At 46.5% G+C, this 23,727-nt stretch overlaps 1 protein-coding gene across 1 annotated transcript in view; it reads right to left on the bottom strand.

Moving 5' to 3' along the window:
• IGF2R (insulin like growth factor 2 receptor) overlaps positions 1-18,641 on the bottom strand; it is a 100,007-nt gene extending 81,366 nt beyond the window's left edge. Inside the window, exon 1 of the mRNA XM_033097012.1 lies at positions 18,332-18,641. Within this exon, the coding sequence (XP_032952903.1) occupies positions 18,332-18,480 (149 nt within the window). The 5' untranslated portion in view covers positions 18,481-18,641. The remainder of the gene's footprint in view (positions 1-18,331) is intronic.
• Positions 18,642-23,727: the final 5,086 nt, after the last annotated feature.

The raw sequence follows: 23,727 nt of genomic DNA, 5'->3' as shown, positions 1-23,727 counted from the left end.
AGGAACCCCGCAATGGGCTTGCCCGCAGGCAAGGCGCCCAGCATTCTCTTGAACGTTGGTCTGACATCCACCTGCCAAGAAGCCCAGTGACATACGCACACGAAGGCACTCAGACAGGGTGGTGGACTGCTCCCCTGCAGTTCTGACAACCACCGAACTGTGAGAGACCTGAAAAACAGGCTGGTGTGCTTGTGAAGGGCCCACGGTGGGGTGACGCCAGCGGGAAAGCAGATGCCAGGCACCCTCCTCCACCCGCTCCAGAGGAACACCTCAGAGCTATCTCCTAGAGGCAGGAGGGTGCAAGGGCACAAGAAAACAACCCAAGTATTTCCAGGCAGGAGAAAGTCATCATTAAAGGCCTGTTTCCCGTGACTTCACTACCCTGTATTCATTTGCTTCACAAATATCCTTAAGTACTTAACTGCAGAGGCACAGAGGACAGGAATGGTCAAAACAGACACAAAAAAGGTGCTGCCCTCCTGGTGTGTGTTCCAGGGGAGCAGAGAAAATAAACAGGAAAACAAACACACGGGATAATCCCAACTACTATCCTGTGCTGCTCAGACAAAAAGAAATTGCCTCACTTGACAGAAAATGACTGCGTAGCTACATGAGTCTGGGCCGTCTTCAGAGAGGATATTTGTCCAGGGCTTGAATGACAAAAAGAAGCAACCCAGGGATAGATATGGTGGGAAGAATATTCCAGCAGTCGGACTGGCCAAGGCAAGGTCCTGAGGCCGAAATGAACTCAGCCCGTTGGGGGAAGAGACAGGAGTGTGACGTGGCTGGAGCAGGTGGCTGAGGACAGGTGTGGTCAGACACGGAGACGCATGGCCACGCGGGGCCTTGCAGATTAACGGAAGCAGATTTGACTTTGTATCTGAAGCAAAGGAAGGCCATTCGAAGAGAAGACACTGTGGGTTTTTCCTTAAAATTTTAACCCAGTGTTTTATTTGCAGACTACGACGCAGTAAAACTTTTCCATTAATTACGGTTAGTTGAGGAAACTGCTAACCTCTTATTCAGGAGCCATGACTAAGTTCTTCCAGGATACTAGACATCAAATTTAATACCTTAGCAGTGTCATCATTCAGGAGTTTCACAATCCTCCACATACGAGACGGGTATGTACAGGTATCATTTTAGAATGAGGTGACTGGTAGGAATCAACTCTAAAGAAATCCATACAATACTTAAAATACTATGCTTTTCTTAAAAACAGAAATCCACTGCTGTTTTTGTGGAAGTTTAAATAAAGTACACGTACAGAGTATGTGTTTAGGGAGCAGAGAAGAGTTGAAAAACAGTAAAATGAGAGATATTGTCCTGCTTACCTGGAAGTTAGGGTCCCTAGAAATAAAAAGCGTTGCTCCGTTCATATTTGCTTTGTCAAGATTTATCAAACTGCTCAGTGGTGACAGGAGCAGGAAGGGAGAGTCCTACAAAAGCACTTGAGAGCTGGCTTTATTTCAGGGGGATGATTTAACCGCTTCCCACAGGGCAGCCCCTCCAGCCTGGCACCCTCAAGACCACTCACACCCCCAACCTGTAGCACTGGACGTCCTCAGTCATGTCACTTAAAAGACGGCCATGGCATGTGCCTAAACTACACGACCAAGGCATGTGCAGGCTGTCCACACTTGAGACATTCTGAGTCCGATGGACGTCTGTCTGCTTTAAAACAACCAACCAAGCGGAGAGCCTCGTATCATGAGGAGCGCAGGAATAATCACTTGGTGGAAATAATCTACCTGAAAATTCATGAATTATTTTCCAAAAACTAGTGTGTATTCTAGTATACACCCTAGTGAGATTAAATTATCATCTAGATATGCTTCCACTGGTACTAAATACTTTTTAAAGACTATTTCACAATAAACTTGGAAGTCATACAAACATTTGATAGCACTATTTAAGAAAATTATGTGTTTGAAACCAGTTGACTCTAGACTCCTTGCCAGATAAAGGCCAAGCCACCAGAATGGCCTAGGCTGAAATCATTCTTTAAATTTATGTTAACATTTAAAAGCACAATGATCATACTATAGAACCAGAAAGTGGTTTCAGAAGCAATAAAAGTATCACAGACAAAGTTAAATTTAATGATATCTTTGAGGAATTATAAACTTCTGTCCAAAAGCTTGTCCACTAGAAAATTCTCTACCTGAAGTAAACATGTACAGCCAAAATTAGGAAACCCAACATGACTCATTCAACAGCCAAGTGAGACCATTCTGCTGAGATTCACAGAAAAAAAGTCTATATCCCGGACAAAGCTATTTGGGCTTACACAAGTAGAGGCTTAAGGGGAATAAAAACTGACAGAAAAAAAAAATGAGACCAACATATTTGATCAAAGAGAAAACTAAGCTGTATATTAAAACTTTTAAATTTTGGCAAGAAACAAACCTCTGGAAGAAAAATATTTGCAAGCTGTGTGGAAATGTAGTCTTAAACACACACACACGTTGTAAATATATTTGCTCGACTAGCATCTCCTGCAGTAGGATAGGTATGAAAACCCAGTGGGCATTTGCTTGAAACTCGACCACCCAATCTCAGTGTCGAGTCTTCTAAAAGTCACTAAGGCTGCAGGCTAGCCTCCATCTCATCTGAGGGAAACAGGGGGAGCAGGGAGGACCCCAAAGGCCCAAGGAAGCAGATGGTCAACAGGAACATCACCCAGAAGCCCTGCCCACTATCCCAGCCTTGAAAAATGAGGTTAATATCCTCAAAGGAGGCAGCCGATTCCAAGTCAGAATTGCTCTTCTGGACACAAAACCATCTGTGCAAGAACCTTGGCTTTGAAAATTAGCTAAAGCAAGCAAAATCCTTGCCATTTTACCTCATTTTCCAGAGGGTAAAATGTACGCCCCTCCCACTCTCAGAAAAATCCAAATTCACTTCAAAGCTAACCTGCTAGATGTGCAGGTACACACTCTAAGTTCTCCTGGCCCACGGCTCGGATGCCGGCCCTGCTAGCCTTTCCCCCCACTCCATGCCAGATCTTCTCAAGGACCCCACTGCAAAATTACTCAGGACAGTAACTGCCCTGCCTCCCTGAATGATGACCAGCAGGCACAGAATCAATGTTTACTGATGGGTGGAGTGGCCGAAGAACCATCACAGCACAACACTCGCCACAGGCGTAACATATCCCGAGCAAAGCCACCCAAGTGCTTGCCAACAGGATTCAACTCTCCCGAATTCCTCAGCTTTGGAGGCAGAGAGTCCAAGGCTCAGAAGGATCAAGCCCCCAGGTCCATCTGGGCCCCAAGGGCAAATGCTTAACCACTACAGTAAACGGCGGCACTTATTTTCAATTCTTAAAAGTTTTTTTAACTTTTCAGGAAATATTCAGTTTCAATTACAACACTGAAACTGGCAAAACAGTCCACAAAACTTTAGAGTTTCAATATTGTCATAATAAATGCTATTAAAATGACAGATTCTGTACTGTGTAGAGATTTCCAGAGTGAGTCCATTTGAGTTTAGCCCTTGAGGAAAAGCTGAGAACTTTTTGAAGATCCAGGCGGTACCATGTCACGCTGATCAACGATCAGACACGTTTCCTCGCTCAAGTTCTTCCCCCCATTTTAAACTTCTGCTGCTCTTTCTGCCACCCCCACCCCCACAACCCGGTCCAGTTCTGCTTTCTCTTTTGCCGTCTGAATTGCCAAACACCAGAGGCACCACCTTCTGCAACCTCTCTTCCCTCGTTCAACTGGTTTCCATAGAAAGAACAGCGATTCCCTCAGCCCCCTCCTTCCCACTGACTGCCCTTGCCTCACTCTGTCCCCACGCTGGTTGAGGATTCCTCTAAGAAGGAACGTATCTCTACTGTTTTCCTCGTCTCAGATTCACTTTCCTTTAAAACGAGCACTTAGCTCAGCAGAGAGCTGAGTAAAAACCCCAACCGAGAGTCCAGGAGTAGTGTGATGGGTAACTGAGAAACTGCCCGCCATCCAACCGTCAGACCCAGCAGGGACCGGGAGCGCAACAGAAGTCACACCCAAGCAAATCCCTTTGACAGATCTGATTTTCAAGTGAATTCTGTGGCTGAAATACGCCCTCGACACGGACACTTAATTTCACCATGCATGCTGAGCACACAGGCTGGGTCCGTCCCTTAAAGAAAGCTTCAGACTGTCTGCCCCTCACTGTAATCCCACTGCCTCTGCCGAAACGATCGCGGACTACTGCACTCAGTCTGAGTCTGTTCGGTGGCACAGAGGTTCCATTTTAACCTCATCTGGTTTAAATTTCATAATATCCTGAAAGGTGTTGGCAGATTACCAACTAGAGGGAAGCACACAAGTAGCGCACTGTCAACCGACCCAGAGACAGGAAGGCATTCTGACTTTCCCAGTACTGCTCCAGCAAATGCCACGTTTAGAACCCATCTGGTCAAGACTGAACCCAGCTAGGAGCAGCACTGAAGAAGCAGACCTAGCTGGCCAACACAACAGCCCAGAGTTCAGAAAGTTTCATGAAGAGGAAGGCAGAGCCATCTCCACTCACGGAGGTTTACATGCCTGTCCAAAAGCAAGAGAAAATTCAAAAGAAAAGGCCAGAGGGCTACAACTGGACAACATTTTTTAACTATTTGACATGAGTGTGTTCGTGGGGTGCCTCTCAAGTTTTCATACATGTCATCACTGAGTACCTGCAAAACTGTAACGCCTTGTAAAATATAATTTGGGGTTCTTGCATTTTAAAAACAGCAAACATCTAAAATAAAGTATATAAAATTCAATTATAAAATGTATGCTATGCCCAACCCCCTAAAGAAAAAACATCTTAGAAAACTGAGTTCCTTTCCTCCCACACAGAACAGCTCCATGAACTCTCATTCTCTCCGTGCCCCATGTACAGCCACACAGCTACACTTCTGAACTATATCTTAGTTCCCTCATCCCCTGTGAGTCTCGGGGTTACGGTAATGGTCATGCAGCTATTAAACATTTTATTACTGGCCTAGAATTATCGGTATATAAAACAGGATCGAAGCACAATGGGATCCGTGATAAAATTAAGCATTGTGACTCTGTAATTTGGTTTCCTTAAAAAAAAAAAAACAACACCCAGTTGGAGAAACACAAGCTAAATTCACATACCGTGGTCACTGGCCAGAGGAATGTTTTTCTCAATCTAGAGTGCGCAGCAAATCTAAAATTTGGGGGACGAGGGGAATGCAAAGTCTTTCCAACCTGAACATCAAAAAAGATTTTCATACTTTGGCCTGCATCCAAGCCCTTTAACAGAATATTCAGGAAATCGTTTGGCTCATTACTGCCCCTTATCACGATCAGAGAGTTTCTCAGCTCATACATCCAGCCCAGTAAGCTTCAAAAATCTGGAACAGGCTCCTAAACTAAGAAGGGGGTTGAGGGAAGGAGGGGACAGGAGGAAAGGAGGGCATGGAAAGAGGTAGAATTTACAAAATGGACATTTGCAGCAGAATGTCACCACTGTTGTCCAACAGCTTTCTGCTGCTGACACTAAAAGAAAAACCTGATTCGGCATGATAATCGGCACCCTGATCTGAAGGCCAGGGGACACATGAGTTTGACACAGCATGGCCAAAGCTTATATAGGAAGTACTTCACTTCCTATTCTAACCAACCCACAAAGCTGTGGATAAAGATATGGCGCCTGCGGGGTGGGGGATGCAAGGAAGTGCCAGACAGTCCTTGTGTTTCCCGGGAAGTTCCACAGGAGCTGGGAGCAGGAAGCCAGTGGGTAGAGAGGGACCCGGCTGGAAGCAAGGCTCTAGGTCAGCACCACAGCATGGGCGGGGGGAAGGGGGGGTGCAATAGGGGCCCAGCAAAGCTTTAAAACCAACATCATGAGTGACTAACAGACGTCATGTGAAAGAGGGAGGTGAGTGTCACTCTGAAAGGCGTGTGGCAACAGTGGGAAGAGCCCACAGACTTGGCCCTGACTCCTGCCCCACCCTAACCAGCTGTGTGGGTCATGTTTAATCTCTCTGAGCCCCAACTTCCTCGTCTACAAAAGCGAGCCACCGCCAGGTTCACTGGGAGGAAAACAGAGACTGGGAACGTAGAGCTTTTGAGAGACTATGATTGAAGGCTTTCATCTGGATCAACAGAAGGATTCAGGATGCTAAAAATCTAATTTACAAAAAATGTTGGTTTGGGGCCTCCTAAAGGAATGTCACGTGACACTGGCAAGGAAGCGGAGAGGAAAGGGAAAGGGAGAGCGGCAGCCCTTATCTTGGGACATCTCCACAGAACTGATGGAGCACAAAACAAAGACCAGACCCATACACAGCCCCCAGCAGGCTCGGGGGCTCAGGTCACACACACACACACACACAGCCTCCTGGGACCTCTCAGGACACGACAGCCACACTGAGCCTACCCCAAGCCTGTACCACGTAGCCACCAGCTGCCACCAGAACAGAAGCCTCCTGAGCCTAAAACTTCTGACAGGAGCAGAGGCAAAAGGACAGGCAGGACACACTCTTCCTAAAGAGGTTTCATTGCATTGCAAGGTGTGTACTTCTTAGTCAACTGGCTCGGGCTCCTCCACAACATAAAGATACCAAAATGGACCGGCAGCCTGTCCACCCTCTGCTATGCCAGCTGCACTTTTGCTCAAATCAACTCTATGGTACCAGGACACACGCCAGTATTTCAACTCTAAACCCTGCTCTGTAAGGATTTTTTTTACATAGGAGTAATTATCTGGAGATTCTCATACTTTGTTCCTCACATACATAAAGATGGGTTAGATTGTAGGTTAAACCTCCTTCTTAATTATATGGATGTCTCAGCTACCTTGAAATTCAACTCGGCCCACGGCAGAGAATTCAAACTTTAACGCTCAGTCCCCTAGTCGGCCCAGAAATCTCTTCCAGATGCAGTATCCCTCCTTCAGAGCTCAAACGACAAGGGAAGGTCTGCCTTCCTAATTTCTGGGCAGTCAACTTAGCTGGTTAATTCATGGTGCTCAGGAGGCCTCTTCACTAGGTGACGCAGGAGAAAGGCCTGCTTTGAAGGTGCTGGGTCAAATGTCAGACTGGCGCGCGGGGCTCAGCAACACCCAACACCCCACTGGGAAAAGGAAACACACACAGCACACTCCTGTCGTGCCACGTCAGGCATCACCAGTACGCGTTCCTTTAAAAGGAATAGCATTATCTCATCTAATCCTTAAAGGCTTTCAAGAAGAACAAGAGGAACATTCATTGAGCACCTATACGTCCGCTCACCAACTTAAACACAGCCTGCAGAGAAAAGACTACCCTCAGCGGAGATCTGGCTTCCTAGTCCACTGAGGAAACTGAACGTGTCCACCAAGTCTGCCAACATACTTGCATCGTCCTCACACGCTCTGCCTTCCCTCCCGTTGCTGAGGCTCACCCTGTACCTGTGCCCTGCTCCCGTTTGAGGACAGCACTCCCGCAAACTTTCTGTTTCCTCTCTTCTCCTTCCTCCTCTCCTTCCTCCCTGGATCACCGATTTTTCTCTCTGTGCTAGAGCATTCTCCTCGGCACACAAACCTTTTGTAATCTATCCCACTGTTTCCAGCACTCTCCGCTGACCCGCCATCCACCCATGTCTCTGAAGCCTTTGACAGCAAAGTCCTCATACGGGTGGTCCAGACCCACTGTCTCCATCTCATGTCCTCCTGTCCCCTCACTCTCCCTCGAATCCAGCCAGACTTTCAGCCACCTCTCCACCAAAATCCCCATCATCACCACCAAAGACTTCCTCATGCAAAATCTACCAGTCAATGCTCGGTCTTCATGTTACTCGATGCGCAGCATGACACGCTGACCAGTCTCCTCTTCTGGGACACCACTCTCTTGACTCTCATCCTCTGCTGGTTCCAGTCATCTGGGAGACCTCTAAGAACTGAGTACCTCAGGCTTTGCTTCCATCACTCCCTCAGCACTTCAGCAGTGGATTTCCATCTACACAATGGCAGCGCCCAGATGTCCCCAGCCCACAGCACAACCCTAAACCCAAAGGCACAGGTCTACCTGCCCACTCGATCTCCCCATTCAGATGTCTAGCAGGCATCTCAACATTGAGATGGCCAAGCCAAACGCCTTCTCCTTCCCCTACAGGGGCCTTTCCCGCAGCCCTCCCCATCTCTGAAAATGGCAACTCCATTCTTTCAATTGCACTAACCAAAAATCTAAGAGTCATCCTTTCCCTTCTTTCTCTCCTCACATCCTATAACCAATTATCAGCAGATTCTCTCAGCTCCACAATCCACCTACTTCTCACTACATCCATTGCTACAACCCTGACCCAACCTATTATCATTTCTTACCTGGCTACCAAAAATCCCAGCCTCCCCCTCGGGCCACCCTGACCCTATATCCCTCCGAGGCCCTATATCCCTCCGAGGCGCAACATCCTCTCAGGTCTCTCACCTCTCTCAGAATAAAAGCCAGAGTCCTTACAATGGCCTACGCGCCCGGGCCCCCAGCTCATTCTCTGCCTGCTGTCCAGCCCTCTCCTTCCATTCTCTCGGTCACTCATGCTGCTCCAGCCACAACAGCCCCCTGAGCCACTTCCCAACCATGTCAGCCATGCTCCTTGCCAGAGCACCCCCACCATTAGGGGCACAGTTCACACCCTCACATCCTTCACGGTCTCTACTGTAATGTCATTTTACAAAACAGCCTTGGGATCACGCACTCCACGTAGAGAGCAGCCCACCCCACCGCCCCTCCTCCTGCCTCACAACGTCAATCAAAGCCAGCAACTCCCACTGCCCCGTGTAAGGGACCAACTATAAAAAGACAGGAGAGAGAGGCGGGCTGACTTCTCACTTTGTGGCAACATTTCTGCAGCAGACAGCACAGGGTGGAGCCTGAGGTACCTAAGGGTGACTCAGTGGAGACGCACCCTTGTCACTTCTAGGAACCCACTCCTTTAGCGCTTCCACTCCAGTGGTTTGGGTTTCTGTGTATACGCCAGGGGCAAAGAACACCGAATGTCATAGTACACAACAGCGTTCTGCAACATATAACTGATTTTAGAGTAGCGATAACCTACAACAAAATAACTTTAAATCAAAATCCAGTGGTCAGTGGCCTCCTGGCCGAGCTCTCCACGTGCACTCCGCACACATGTGTGTGAAGAATATTTGCAGCATCAGAGCACAAAGGCTCTGACTGAAAGATAGCACCTAAACTTTCCTCCCAGGCCGCCCACCAGCAACTGAATTGCAAAAGCCACTTTTCACTGTTTCCACGTTGCTTGGTCTTCCCTCTCCACGTCCTAAAACTAAACTGAGATTGCTACTTTCACAATCTCTGATTTCCTCCAACTCTCCAGGGCCCATGAACAGAAATACTTTTAGGAATCTGCTCCCTGGCCCTGAGCAAGCTGCCCTCCTTGTGTTTCTGAAGGCTGGCCGCCCCAGGAATCTAAGCACACAAAAGGAAAAGGGAAACCCACCAGAGTTCCTTAGCTGATCTGAAGGGCAAGTCTCAGGGCCCGGGATTTCCCCCAGTGTGGAGGATTCTCTCGGACCCGCCCCTGTACCAGTTAACACAAATACAAAAATAGGCATATGACGTGTCGCTCTGGGCACCTCAAAAACCTCACCAGCAGCTGCTGCTTTTTTAAGTTGTACAGCAAAGTGGAGCTCACGAAGTGCTTTCACATCATCACGTCTTGCATTCTCATTCCCATTCCCACCTACTACAGATGCCCCAGAACCCCGCACCCATCCCCTTCCCTCCTTCCAAGAAAGCCCAGTGAGGTCTAAGTGAGGGCAGGAGCCCCTTCTGACCACTGACGCCCATGCTGAGCCGGCTGGGACTTTCTGACTCCGACAGAAGTGCCGCAGCCACAACAGGAAGGAGGACGAAGCCAAGAAAACTGCAGGAAAGGGCCTGGGGCCGGCCCTGACATACGGCCCCTGGCACCCGCCCAAACCCCACACCTCCTATCCTCAAACTCCTCCTTGTTTAGGGGAACTTGAGTTGGGCTTTCTGCTACTCACAACTTAAGGAATCCTGAAGGATGCATACCTCAGAACCACAGAACTTTGGATGCAAAATGAACCCCAAGAATCACAGAGTCCCGTGGTTTCATAACTTTTTTAAACGAGGGAAACATTGCTTTCTCCAAAGGATTCCTATGTGGAGTGTCAATGCATCAGATAAAGAAGAAACGTTCTCTGGTTGAAGGAGAAGCCCGAAAGCGCTAACGGGAACCTGGGTACAGAGTAACAGGCTAAAACCATCACTGATCTAACAATGCAGCACCCCAACTTACAGAGAAAAAGCACTCGCTGCCGCCCCCACCATTTATGAACAATGAGGATAGTCCAGCCACCTAACCCGCAGTCTAATTCTCATACTAATCCTAAAAACATTATTGGACACAGAAGAAAATCAAGCCCTCAGAGGGTCACTAAGTTGCCTGAGGCCTCACAACGAGCGAAGGGCGGAGTCCGGATTCAAAACCAGCACAGCGACTTCCCTCCACTCCCACCTCTCTTGAGGAGGAAAGTGAGATCCAGAGAAAAGAAGTGATCTGCCACAGCCAACTCAATAATGCAGCTCGTCTCCAGCTGCAGGCGGAACACACTGCACTCTGCCAAGCGCAATCAACAGGGGCTGAGCAGCTGTGTCCTGGCAGGAACAGGCTGGGGGTCATACTTGGGGTCGGGGGTGGGGGCGGAAAAGCACCTAAGGCTGGAAGGCCAGCCACAAAGACACACCAGCGAGAGGAACGCCCTGCCCATCCCCCTGCCTCCCCAGAAACAATTTAGAGCCAAGCTCCAACAACTGCTTCCAGCCCGACTCCACACAGCTGCACAGAGAGGCAACAAATGTTCCAAGGGAGCCTTACTGCAACGAGCACACTCGGGAATCACCAGTGGCCATAACGGCACCAACACCATGAAAACGAGATGAGAAACTCCAACAAAGAAACTGGGCCTCCGGAAGGAGCATGAAGACAGCAACCAAGCAAAACTTTACAGCATCTTCCGAGGGGCATCCATGAAGAAACAACAGGCGGCTATGAGTATGCGTCAATTAGAGACCTTGTCGAAATTAAAAAAACACAACAGAAAGGTTGAAGGGTTTATAAACAACAGAATTGCTAAGCTGGGAGACAGGACACAAAGACATTCTTCTGGCGCCCTGTCCAAAGGGGCAGCCAGATACAAAGTATAAAAGGCAAATCAAGCAGGACAAATAATAAGTTAACAATAAAGGAAAGCTGAACAGCACAACTGATGAAAAATGAGAACATTTTTTCCCAACACTCTCAACCTGACTAGGTGCTAGGCCACAGGGAAATGTCAAATTCTACCACATTTACCAGCCACAATGATGGAAAAAATACATTTACCCGGGGTGGGGTGGGAAGGACGGAGGGAAGATTATTAAAAAAATTAGTGAGTCCAGGAAGTTGAAATAGTTAGAACTTTTAGGTCCAAGAAGGAAATATTTCGAATTGAAGGATTTAAAACTGTATCAAAACCTACAAATAATATGGTCCTCAGGACAAAGAAACATACAGTTTTAAATTCATCTCTTAATCATGTAAAATGACTTAAAATAAAACATCTACACTTTCAACTCAAACTAGGAAAGGAAAAATGAGGTAGAAGTTACTAATAGACAGCAGAAATTAATACAATCAAAAATAAATGGTGACAGAGATGGTGAACAAAATGCTAGTTCTTTGGAAAAGACTAAATAAAAAAGGTAGATCTCCACTGAATTTGATTAAGGTGGAAAATGTGCACAAATAAACATCAGGATTTTTTTAATATACCTACAGATACAAAGAGTATTTTCAAAAAGTATAAGAGTAGCTACCTTGCCACATATTTATATATGAACACGTCATTAAAATTAGGACAATTTTCTAGGAAAATACTGATTACCAAAACTGGCTCAAGAAAAAAGCAGGAAAGCCAAACAAAGTAGATAAAACTGAATCCATAATCAAAACTCCTCCTTCACTGCCTTCTACCTCCACAAAGGCACCAGGCCCTGATGGTTTTAACTGGCGAGTTCTACCAAAATTTAAGAAAAATGTCAATCCTGTATAAAAACGGTTCCACAGCATATAAAATACTATAAAAGCTACCACAAAGCAAACATATGCTTGATACTAACTCAGCCAAGAATAGCACAGCGAAGAAAATTACAGCCCAATCTCACTTGAAAACAGCTGCAAGCATCCTACATTAGTAAACAGAACTAGATATATTAATTTAAACAAAGAAACTTTCACCCTTTCCTCACATCACACTTAAAAATTAACTCAAAAAATTGATCACAGGGCGAAACATAAAGTTCAAACTATAAAACTTCTAGAAACAATCACAGGAGGAAATCTGTTTTATGCTACAGTAGACCAGTGGTGTCAAACAGAAGTAATTTTGCCCCCCCACCACCCGTGAGTCATTTAAAATGTGTGAAGACATTTTTGTGTGTTACAGCTGGGTGTGTGTGGGGGCGGGGTACTTCCGGCATCAGGTGGGTAGAGCCTGATGTTGAGCTAGGCCTGCTGCTTAACTGCACAACGCACAGGACAGCCCCGCAACAAAGAACTGTCCTGCCCAAATGGTAATAGTGCTGAGGTTAAGAAACCTTGGGGTAGGCAAAGATTTCTTAGGCTACAAAAAGCACAAACCGTTAAAAACAAACCAAAAAAGATAAATTGAAGTTCATCAAAATTTAAAAACATCTGCTCTTCAAAGGAGATATTAAGAAAACAAAAAGGCAAGCCGAAGACTGGGCAAAAATAGTCATAACACATATCACGCATACCTAAAACTAAGAAAGGACTTGTGCCAGGATACATAAAGAATTCTTAAAATGCAATAAGATGACCCCTAAACATTTTTTTAAGGGATGGGGACAAAAGATTGTTTTTAACCGACTCTGCAAAAGATAGCCAAATGATCAATAAGCACATGAAAGACGTCCAGAACCAGGCGTCCCAACAAAGAAAAGATGTTCAACATCATGACTCGGCAGGGACATGACCATTAAAATCACACGAAGATATCACTGCAAACCCACTAGAATGGCCAGAATTCAAAAGACTGATAAGAGCAAGTGTTAACAGGATGTGGAACAACTGGAACTCTCGCTGGTGGGAATGTAAAATGGACAACCACTTCTGAATCGTTTGACAGCTCCTACAAACTTAAACATTCACTCACCTTTCTGGCATCTTCCTTCCGTCCCCCCCAAAAAGAAATAAATATGTCCACACAAAATGTTAGACACCAATATTCACAACAACTTTATTCATAACAGCCAAAAACTAGTAACATCTAGATTACTCTTGGATCAAAGAGAAAATCAAAACTAAGATGACATTATTTAGAGTTAACAAAAACAAGGGGTGGAGGGCTCATGGCTGTTCCGTCTCCGGGGACAGCAGTGGTGGCCAGCAGTCTTCTGGGATCCCAGTGTGACATTCCATCTGTGGTGTCGCCATTCCACCTCTGGCCCCTCCCAGTTTTCCCCTCTGCTTCTGAAATGCTTAAGAACTACTTGGAGAATAAATGAATCCTGTGTCACCTTGCCAGGATTAAAGGTGAGGAGACGCTATTAACATAAATTCAGGCCTTTCTCCCTCACTGGTCTTGAGTCAGCTATGAGGAAAACACAAAGGACCGTGAGTACATCCAACCTCAGCTTCCTCTACCTCCTCAAACACCACCCATGATCAGTGAGGGCATAATCCAGAAGTCTCCGTTCCTCAGACAACAAAGAGGAGGAAAATAAAAAGAACAGTACCTACAAAGTAATGAGCTACTATCTGCCATGGGTGGCACTTCTAGGACCCTGTTGCACTCTCTGTGCCCAGCACAATACACTTTCACATGCCCTCAACAAAATAAAGATGAGACCATCTGAATTATTTTTCTCAACCCGGTCCTTTTTTTTTTTTTTTTTTTTTGGTGTCTTCTGATAGAACTATTTGTGGATATTGGAGGTTTCAATTTCGTATCATTTTCACATAGCATAAAATATTACTCTTCTTTTGACTTTTTTCTCCACCACTGAAAAATGAAAAACCAATCTTACCTCATGGGCCATACAAAAACTACACGGGCCATAATTTGCTGATTTCTGCTCTACATGGGAAATGCTTTTCTTCTCTCACCGATGAACCAAACATCTAAAGGATCGTCAAGCACTTCTTGCTCGTGTATGCCAAATACAAATCTATAATCTCCAACATCACCAGTTTCATCCAACTGTGAGGCAAAGTAGCTGCAAATAGGCCAGTAATTGCTCTTCCTTCCTCAAGGTTTTCCCTCAAATCAATTCACATTCAACAGTGTCATTTAATAAAATACTGGAACTCACTTATCCTGCTTGTTCTCCAAGCAAAAATATTGTAATCAATGTTAAAAAGTAGTTTTACAAGTTTTTAGGCAAAAGTACATAGTACACTATACCTGATTTTTACTATAAGCAGCTACATTTTCGAATACTGCTTCTATATTCTTGGTTTCTCTTCCCCTTCAGTAATAAAATGTTCCCACTTTACACTAGAAAACATTGGTTTGGGATTACTGTGGAAAACCCCATTACCAATCCATCTTTTAGAAATCCCTCTGTGAAACACTGATAAAACAGCCCCATCAGGAATTCAATGCCTGGGAATTTGTCAGGAAGCTGTTCTAAGAAGTAATGCATGAGATCTAACGTACCAATAATTAACAATCTTGGGCTTCTACACACTTATTGTTGCAAGAAATGTCCACACACAAATGGATGTGGTCCAGGTTTAACATGTGGCCCAAATTACGCATATAAGCATTATTCCTTCGGAAAAATCGCAAGGGAAAGAAAAACCTAGAGACAACAACTAACCCAACCTCAGCTCCCAGCTGGCTTCATTCTCCTCCTGTCCTCGATATAATAAAAAACTTCCAGGATTTATACCCAAACAATTGGGGGGAAACTGGTTCTGAATAAATTTTAAAGTACTTAACTACTTAAATTAAGCCAATGCATTATTTTATAACTAGTACAAACTGCTAAGACCTCACTCATTAAGGATGTTAACAGCTAAATAAAGGGGGAAAGCTCACCCTATTATACATGTAAGATAGCATTTTAGAAAGTGTGACTCACACCGTAATGAGTAAAGCTGCTGACAAGCAGAGGGCATTTTGGTCACTTTTGGTGACTTCCAGTGGCCTGACCTCTGCCCCCCTCCACCCCCCACTCCGCTCGCTGGTCCAGCCCCTCAGCCCCTCAGAAATTCCTCAGTCCTTCGGCCTCAGGACTTCTGTATGTGCCCGTCCCAGCCGGTCGGCCTGGCCTGGGAAACAAGGCCGTTCTGCCAGCACCACCTCCCGAGCAATGGCTGAGGAAGGAAGAGTCGCCGACTTCCCCCACAGCACGGGGCCCTCACCTGGCTCGGCTTAGAAAACATGACTGAGACACTCCAGAGAACAAGCACTTGAAATAAGTGCCACGTAGAGCTAGAAAGACTACCCTGGGGATCCTGGGAATCGTGCTTGTGTGGTCCCAGCCTTTCAGTGCACACGCAGCAGAGAGGCCTGTTCTCTCCACGTGCACGAAAAGGGTTCACGCTGCTGCTGGAACAGTTTCTCCCGACGACTGACGGTGCCAGGAACTGCACGCCTGCCCACCACTCTTAACTCTTACCCCAAGAGCAGTCAGGGCCACAGCTGGCCCCAAAGCTTTGCCCCCCACCCGCAGGCACCCCAGAGGCAGGCTGGGACTTCCGTTGGTACTATGAGATAGCAGATGAAAAACCCCTGAGGAGGGGTGGTGTCCCTGGAAATCCACCTCCACGTTTTAGAGGCCTTGAGAATGTACTACTAGGGCTCTAGTTAAAGCCAGACAGTGTCTGGGCACTCCAAACATGTGTCTTGGATGACGGGTTCCTGGGGACTGCCCTGGGCACCAAACCACAATGAGTGAGACAACTTCAGCGGAAAAATAGGTCCCACATTACAAACGACCAGTGTACAAACAATTGGAGTGTGACCCTGAGTCTATTGGGGACAATCAGTCTATTGGGGACAGCCGCCATAGACCAGCTGCACCAACCGTGACATTCGTGAAGGCTACTTTTCACACTCACCATGGAGACCTGGGTGAGCTGTTTACATTTCAGCCAAATGGACACTTAGCGATGGAATAAAAAGGCAGCTTAACACATCCTGCTTTGGTGATACTTCATAGAACTTTTCATACTGGATTAAAAAATGATCAGTTCACATTCCCACTCTTCAAATATGTGCTCAAGTTAAAGAACTGTTGGCCAGTGTTATCTCAAAAAAACACACAGATTTTTGGGGTTTTTTTACACACTTCCCCCTACCAAAAAAAAAAAAGTCTCAAGTATTTAGGCCAAAGTATCCATTTAAAACGAGAACAAATAGGAAGAACTTCACTTGGCAGGTATTGGGTAGAAAGGAGAGCTCACATATGGCTCTGGAGAAGTCTCAATGTGAAACCAGAACAGTAACAGACGAGGGGGAAGAAATGTGTGCAAGCCCTGTGAACTGACTGGGGGCTTTGCTGTCCTAAGGAAAAGTAAACACGCCAACTTTAAAGATATTCTCAGACCGCAGAGGGCACGTGTATCACACTACCCAGGCGTATCACCCTTCAAAGCACGCTAGCATTTGCTAAATTATGCCCACATATGACAGTAGGGAGAAGTATTTAACGAGACAAAGGCCATTTTCTACTACCCTGAAAGACTGTGTTCCACCTGGTGATAAAGTTAACGACCGAAGGTTAGAGACACTGCAATCACCAACCTAATGCAAAAATAAGGGCTGCCTCCAGCCGCAGCCATGCAGTAAGGGTCGGCCCACGTGGCCACTTTGACTTTAACAATTAAGAAATAAATCCAATTTGCGAACAAGACCAAGACTTCAAAACCACTAGGCCGGTTGGGTTAATTTCTTAGAGATATGGTTGGGCGCAGCAGCCATTATTCCAAAACTTCCTCCTTTCAATGTCTGCTGCAGCCAGCCTGCCGCCCTTTTCTCCCTGTCGTGCTCATTACTTGAGTAACGATGTATCTTAGAGCAGCCAACTGGCCTATAAACTAATGTGCAGTAAACTCTCACTCCTGCGCTATCCTCTCCCCTTCCAAAAAAGGGAAAAGAATATGGGTCTTTCCAAAGAGTTTCTACTGTGAGCTCAGCCTCACTCTCCGTAGGATAATAATTTCTGCAAGTTCTGAAGGTGGGGGTACTAATAAGACCATCTCTTATGATACAAGGGAAGAATAAGAACCCCACAAACTAAAAGTTCAGCTAAAAGTGAGCTCAACTTCATTCTGAGAAGTAACTTGCTAGTGCCAGAGGCAACTGGGGACTGTTCATTAGTCTTACTGAACTTTTTCATCCTTCTTCCTTTTTACCAAAGTTTTAAAAAATAAATAAAAGCTGGATTTTTCCATCATCCTAAACTGTCCTTCTAGAGAAGGTTGGTCTGAAAATAGTCGGCATTGACAGTTCCCCAGCCCCGGGACTCCTCGCCATCGCAGGACACGAAAAGACCTCGACAGGACTAGCGATTGTACAATCATGGTTCCCAGAGCAAAAGACTCCACTAGAATAATCCATACGAGACAATGACATCATGTGAGCAACTAGACAGGAAGTGAGGCTTGGAAAAGTGAAGGGTGAAGTCTTGGAAGACAATACAAGATGACCACCTCCCAGTCCCCCATCAAAAAAAAAAAGGGAGAGTCGTCTTCTGCAGAAAAGCTACTTAAAGATAAAATGAAAAACCCATATGGAGCAACTCAATCAGCAATTGAAACCAAAACCCCAACTTCGGGGCCATTTGTGCGGGTGAGCCTTTCCACACTTAGGGGCCCCTCCAAGGCCCGCTGGTGGAACTTTGAGAAAACGTGGAGTGGGAACAAAGCAAAGCTGTAGTTCCTGCGTCCTCCAACTTTCGCAGGCGCTCCGCTGTGAGAGGGCAGGCGCTGGGCGTGAGGGTGCCCGCAGTGTGTCACCCGGTCGGGTGGTGGCGGCCCGCCGCTCGCACACAAAGCAGCCCCGGACTTAGTGACAGCCACAAGTGGACAAGCAGGGCCCCCCGCCCCCCAGACCAGCGCCAGGACGGCGCGCCCCCCGCGCCCCCGCCCGCGCGCACGACCCCTCCCTCTGTCTTTTCCTCCTTCACCACCATGCGGGCAACTTTCCCTCGAGGACCAGAGGACCCAAGCCAGGACTAGGGGCGACTCCGGGACCCCAGCCCCTCCCCCAAGCGCCCCCGCCCCCTACCCAGCCCCGCCGCGCGCCCGGGGCACCGCGAGCGAAGCCTGCGCCCGGGCGGGCCACCCACCTGCACAGCTCGGGAAACTCGGCGCCCTGGGCCCGCGCGGCCCCCGGGGCCCAGACGAGCAGCAGCAGCTGCAACAGGAGCAGGGAGCGCGGCGGGCGAGCGGCGGGCGCGGGCCCCAGGTGGGCGCTCCCGCCGGCGGCGGCCCCCATCTCTCCGGGCCCGGGCTGCGAGGCGAACGCAGGGCTAGCGGCGCGCAGCTGCCTGGGGCCGCGCCCGGGACATGGTTGCGCCGCCAGGGCGGAGACGGAAAGGAGTGCGAGAGGAGCGGGCGCGGAGCAGGAGCCCGAGGGGCGCGCGGCTCGGCTGGGCTCGGCGGCGGCTGCAGCGGCCCCGGAACCGCGTCACGTGACCACCGCCCGGCACCGCCCCCTCCCCCGCCCCGCTCACATGACTGCCTTGTTCAGGTGATCCCCGCCCGCCCGCCGGGCTCCGCCCAGGCCCGGTCACGTGACGCCCCACGCGCGGGGCAGGAAGCGGCGCGGCTGGGCACCGGGGCGCAGGTGCGAGCGGAGGCCTGCGTGGGTTGCTGCCCACTCTGGGCACCCAGCCCCGACCTCAGTGTCTCCTAGTGGGCACTCTGGGTCGCCACGTGGGCGCTTCCCAACTTTGAGTAACCATTTCCCAACCTCGAGGGACAGACGTGGAGGAAATGAGAGGGCTTAGACTCAAGTGCCCAGCGGTAAATGTCATCGCACAGCCGTGTCGCTTTGGATCCTGCCCTACTGAGTCAAACAGCGGAGCCCCGTGCGGGGCTGTCCAACGTTTGCCCCGTAGCGCCTCTCACAACCTTCCGTGAGAGTGTTATTTCCCAGGCGTGGGCATTCTGCAAAGAGGAAGGCACAAAATACAGGAATGTGAAATACAAAGGAGGCAAAAGTGTAACTATCAAGCGAGTGCCACTCAACAAAGCTTTATTAATTCCTCTATTCAAATATTTTGTTGATCCCATACTACGTGAATATCTCTGAGCTAGGCACAGTGAAAGTGAAAAGATAAATCCGAAAAGACTTGAACTCAATTTACCTTCTCTTAAAGTAAATAGAACATACAGAAAAATCACGATGGTAACAGCTCATCTTTATTTAATACCTACTCCTACCAGACTGCTAGCACTTAACAAGCTTGAATCCGGAAACCTATGAGGTGGGAACCTTGTTACAGGTGAGGTATGGAAGCACAGAGATGTTAAGTAACCTATCCAAAGATATATTTTGAGATGTGGCAAAGCTGGAATTCAAACACATACAAATAATCATGATTCAAGAAGAGTTAACATTTATTGAGCCGGTAATTATATGCCAAGCAACATTCTGGTGCTTTTGTTTAGCTCATTTGATCCTAAGGCAATCCTACAAGAGAGGTATCTTTATTGCACCATTTTACAGATAAGGAAAATGAGGCACAGATTAAATGACTTGCACGTCATGAAGTTAGTAAATGAAAAGGCCAGGATGTGAGTGGAAGCCAGACGGTCCCAGAGCCTGTGGCATAGCCACTATGCTGTACTGCCAAAGAGAACGACAACCCAAGGAAGGAAAGTGTGATAATAGTGACTCAAAGGGAGCACTCAAATGTCCAACTGTGGGCATGAAGAAAGGATTTGTACAGGCAAAAACATTTCCTTCTACTCTTCGAGGTTCTTTGGCTGGTCTAATAATTAAATTGACATAAAACAAATTAACGGGAGAAAAACTAATTTCTCCATACGGCAGCTCCATAAAAATATGACACCCAAAGGTAGTCTGGGGCTTCATAGGGGAGGAGGGTAATTCACAGGACCATAAGAAGAGCAGGGGTTTGGTAATCGGATGTTTGTCCTGATCTGCAGGTAAGTCTTTCAGATTAAAAAGTTATCTCCGGTGATAGTTCTCTTTCTGAGCCAGGCCCCCTATCTAACTTCTTTTAGGCAGTTATGGGAGAGGTAAAGGTTTTTCTTGAGTCTGCTGGGTCTTGATTGCTTTCAGCTCAAAATAAGTGTTACATTTCTGAGTGGCATATTCTACTCCCCTTCAGGGTCATCTTTTTCAATTCCAATGTCATAATTGATACAAGCAAAGATCTTCAGTGGATACTCAAGCCACCAGGTGAAAAATTATTGCAAACCAGCATATTCACTTTGTCTCAAAGTATTTTTACCTAATAAGGAGAAAAATGTGAGGTCTGACAATTAAGTTCGCGAACTCATCCTAGAAAAAGTGCCACATACTCATTGTTGAATATCACTACGGTCACCTTCAAAGTACTCCCCATGGGAAGCTATGCACCAACGTCAGTGCCTAGTCAAAGCAATTTTGGAACTCTTTTTCTGGAATGGCCATCAGAGCTGTTGTCGTATTACCCTTGATGTCCTGAATGTCATCAAAATGTTTTCCTTTCAAAATTTCCTTGATCTTTGGGTAAAGAAAGAAATCATTGGGGGCCAGACCAGGTGAGTAGGGAGGGTGTTCCAATACAGTTATTTGCTTACTGGCTAAAATCTCCCTCACAGACAGTGCCGTGTGAGCTGGTGCATTGTCCTGAGGCAAGAGCCATGAATTTGTGGTGAAAAGTTCAGGTCATGTTTGTCTAACTTTTTCACGCAGCCTTTTCAGCCCTTGCAAATAATAAACTTGGTTAACTGTCCAGTTGGTAAAATTCATAATGAATAATCCTTCTGATATCAAAAAAGGTTAACAACATCATTGCAGCAAGTTCACAAACTTAATTGTCAGACCTCAGTATATTTTTACAATGGAAGGTTCTGGTAGACCACCTTAATCAAGTAATTACAATTAGTATCACCAATATTTGGAAAAACTAACATGTTCTGCTTCTAAAGTGATGCAATGAAAAATACTGCTAAAGGATAATATTCAAAAGACAGTATAATCATGATTCAGAAGCAGATGTAAAATGAGCATGTGTCAAAGATATTATTTAACTGATTAACTAATGTGAGAGCTAGCAACATGCCACAACTGGTTCAAAAGAGACACCAAAGAGAATCCAACGCGTACATAGGCAGTCAGGAACACTAAAGTTAATTTGCCTAACAGATGGAAGATTAGTCAATAATGGTGGGTCAAAAATCAGCTGTATACCTAATGGACACAATTTGCATTTCTAAAGGGAAGAATCATAGACAATATCATCAGTACACTACAAATTACAGAGTTGTAAAATAGCTCAAAGACAGTGAAAGGTACAAACCCCTCATAATATCAGATAACCCAGAGGGTGCACTAGACAATGCCCAGCTTTCCATTGAAGTTACCCAATAATATTTTTGGTCCATTTCAAAGTCTTTCACAATTTTTCCTTATAGTACAAAATATCACTTACATATGTGGTATTCTTGCCAAGATATAACCTAAATGTAATCAGAATGAAACAATCAAATCCAGATTGTGAAACATTCTACAAGAAAACCGCACTGGACAATTCAAAAATGTCGATGCTCTGAAAGACATACCCTCCCCGCCGCCCAAAAAAAATAAAGCAGGAGTACTGTTCTAGATCAGGCTAGCAAACAACAGGCTGAGGGCCAGCTCTGGCCAGGCAGCTATTTTGTAAAGAAAGTGTCATTGTGTAAAGAAAGAAGTGTGAGTGTCACCCACATCCATTTGTTTATACAGAGGGTGCCAAAAAAATGTATACACATTTTAAGAAAGGAAAACAGTATTAAAATTGTAATACTCAATATATACCTATAACAAAGATGAACACAAGTCACATTTGACTTCTGCAATTACAAGAGGTGCTCAAAGTGGTTCCCATCAGCGTCCAGACACTTCTGATTACGGCGAACTGCTGCTTGAGCAACATTGACCAGTGTCCACTTGTATACATTTTTTTGGCACGCTGGTCTATTGTCTTTGTGGCTGCTTTTGCCTACAATGGCAGAATTGAGGCGTTTCAACAGAGTCCGCAAAATGCATACAATATTTCACCATCTGGCCCTCAACAAAAAAATTTTGCCAACCTCTTTTCGAGATCAGTGGTTTGCAAAAGTGTGGTGCTTAAGCGAGCAGCTTTGACATCGCCTGTCGGCTTGTTAGAAATGCCAGTTCATGTGCTCCACTCCGACCTGTCAACTCAAAGCCTTGGGAGATGGGCCCCAGGAAATTGTTTTCACAAGCTCTCCAGGAGATTCTAACACACATGAAGGTTTGAGTAACACTGTCCTGAATTAAAGGAGAGTAGAGAGAAGACAACAAAATGCAATGCATGACCGTTGATTGGAGCCTGGGCCCAAGAAAAGGAAAAGGAAGGTATAAGGGACACTGGGGATAACTGGAAAAACTTGGATAAAAATTATATATGAGAAACTCTAAAGACAAATGGTATAGGGCATAACACTCCCGTATTTCATTTAAATTTTGCAGCAAACCTTCAAGGAAATGGAGACTCAGAGATGTTAGACCAACACCCCTTGTTATGGGTTGAATTATGTCCCCTAAAAAACTATGTTGAGGGCCGGCCTGGTGGCTCAGGCGGTTGGAGCTCCATGCTCCTAACTCCGAAGGCTGCCGGTTCGATTCCCACATGGGCCAGTGGGCTCTCAACCACAAGGTTGCCAGTTCGATTCCTCGACTCCCTCAAGGGATGGTGGGCTCCGCCCCCTGCAACTAAGATTGAACACCGCACCTTGAGCTGAGCTGCCGCTGAGCTCCCAGATGGCTCAGTTGGTTGGAGTGCATTCTCTCAACCACAAGGTTGCCGGTTCGACTCCCGCAAGGGATGGTGGGCTGCGCCCCCTGCAACTAGAAACGGCAACTGAACCTGGAGCTGAGCTGCGCCCGACACAACTAAGACTGAAAGGACAACAACTTGAAGCTGAACGGCACCCTCCACAACTAAGATTGAAAGGACAACAACTTGACTTGGAAAACAGGCCTGGAAGTACACACTGTTCCCCAATAAAGCCCTGTTCCCCTTCCCCCCCCAAAAAAAAAAACTATGTTGAATTCCTAATCCCCATTACTTCAGAATGTGAACTTATTTGAAAATACAGTCGTTGCAGATGTAATTAGTTAACATTGGATCATACTAGAGTATGGTGGGCTCAATCCAATATGACTGGTGACTTTATAAGAAGTAGAGACACAGAGACAGATAAGGAGAAGACAGCCATATGAGAATGGAGGCGTAGCGTCTGCAAGCCGAGGAACCAAGGATTGCCAGCACCACCAGTTTCTAGGAGAAAGGGATAAATATTCCTCTAGAACCTTCAGCGAGAGGATGGTCCTCCTGACACCTTGGTTTTGGATTTCTAGAACTGTGAGACAATACATTTCTGTTTTAACCAAGCGGTACTTTGTTATGACAGCCCTAGAATATAAGCACACCTTTCCACTAATAAGACAGATCCAGGCTTGGCGTCCAGGCGCTCCAACCGCTGCTCTATTGTGAAGACT

This window comes from Rhinolophus ferrumequinum, chromosome 3 (genome assembly GCF_004115265.2).
Source record: "Rhinolophus ferrumequinum isolate MPI-CBG mRhiFer1 chromosome 3, mRhiFer1_v1.p, whole genome shotgun sequence".
NCBI classification, from domain to species: Eukaryota; Metazoa; Chordata; class Mammalia; order Chiroptera; family Rhinolophidae; genus Rhinolophus; species Rhinolophus ferrumequinum.
The sequence above is the reverse complement of the archived record's forward strand: the minus strand, read 5'-3'. Positions and strand labels throughout refer to the sequence as shown.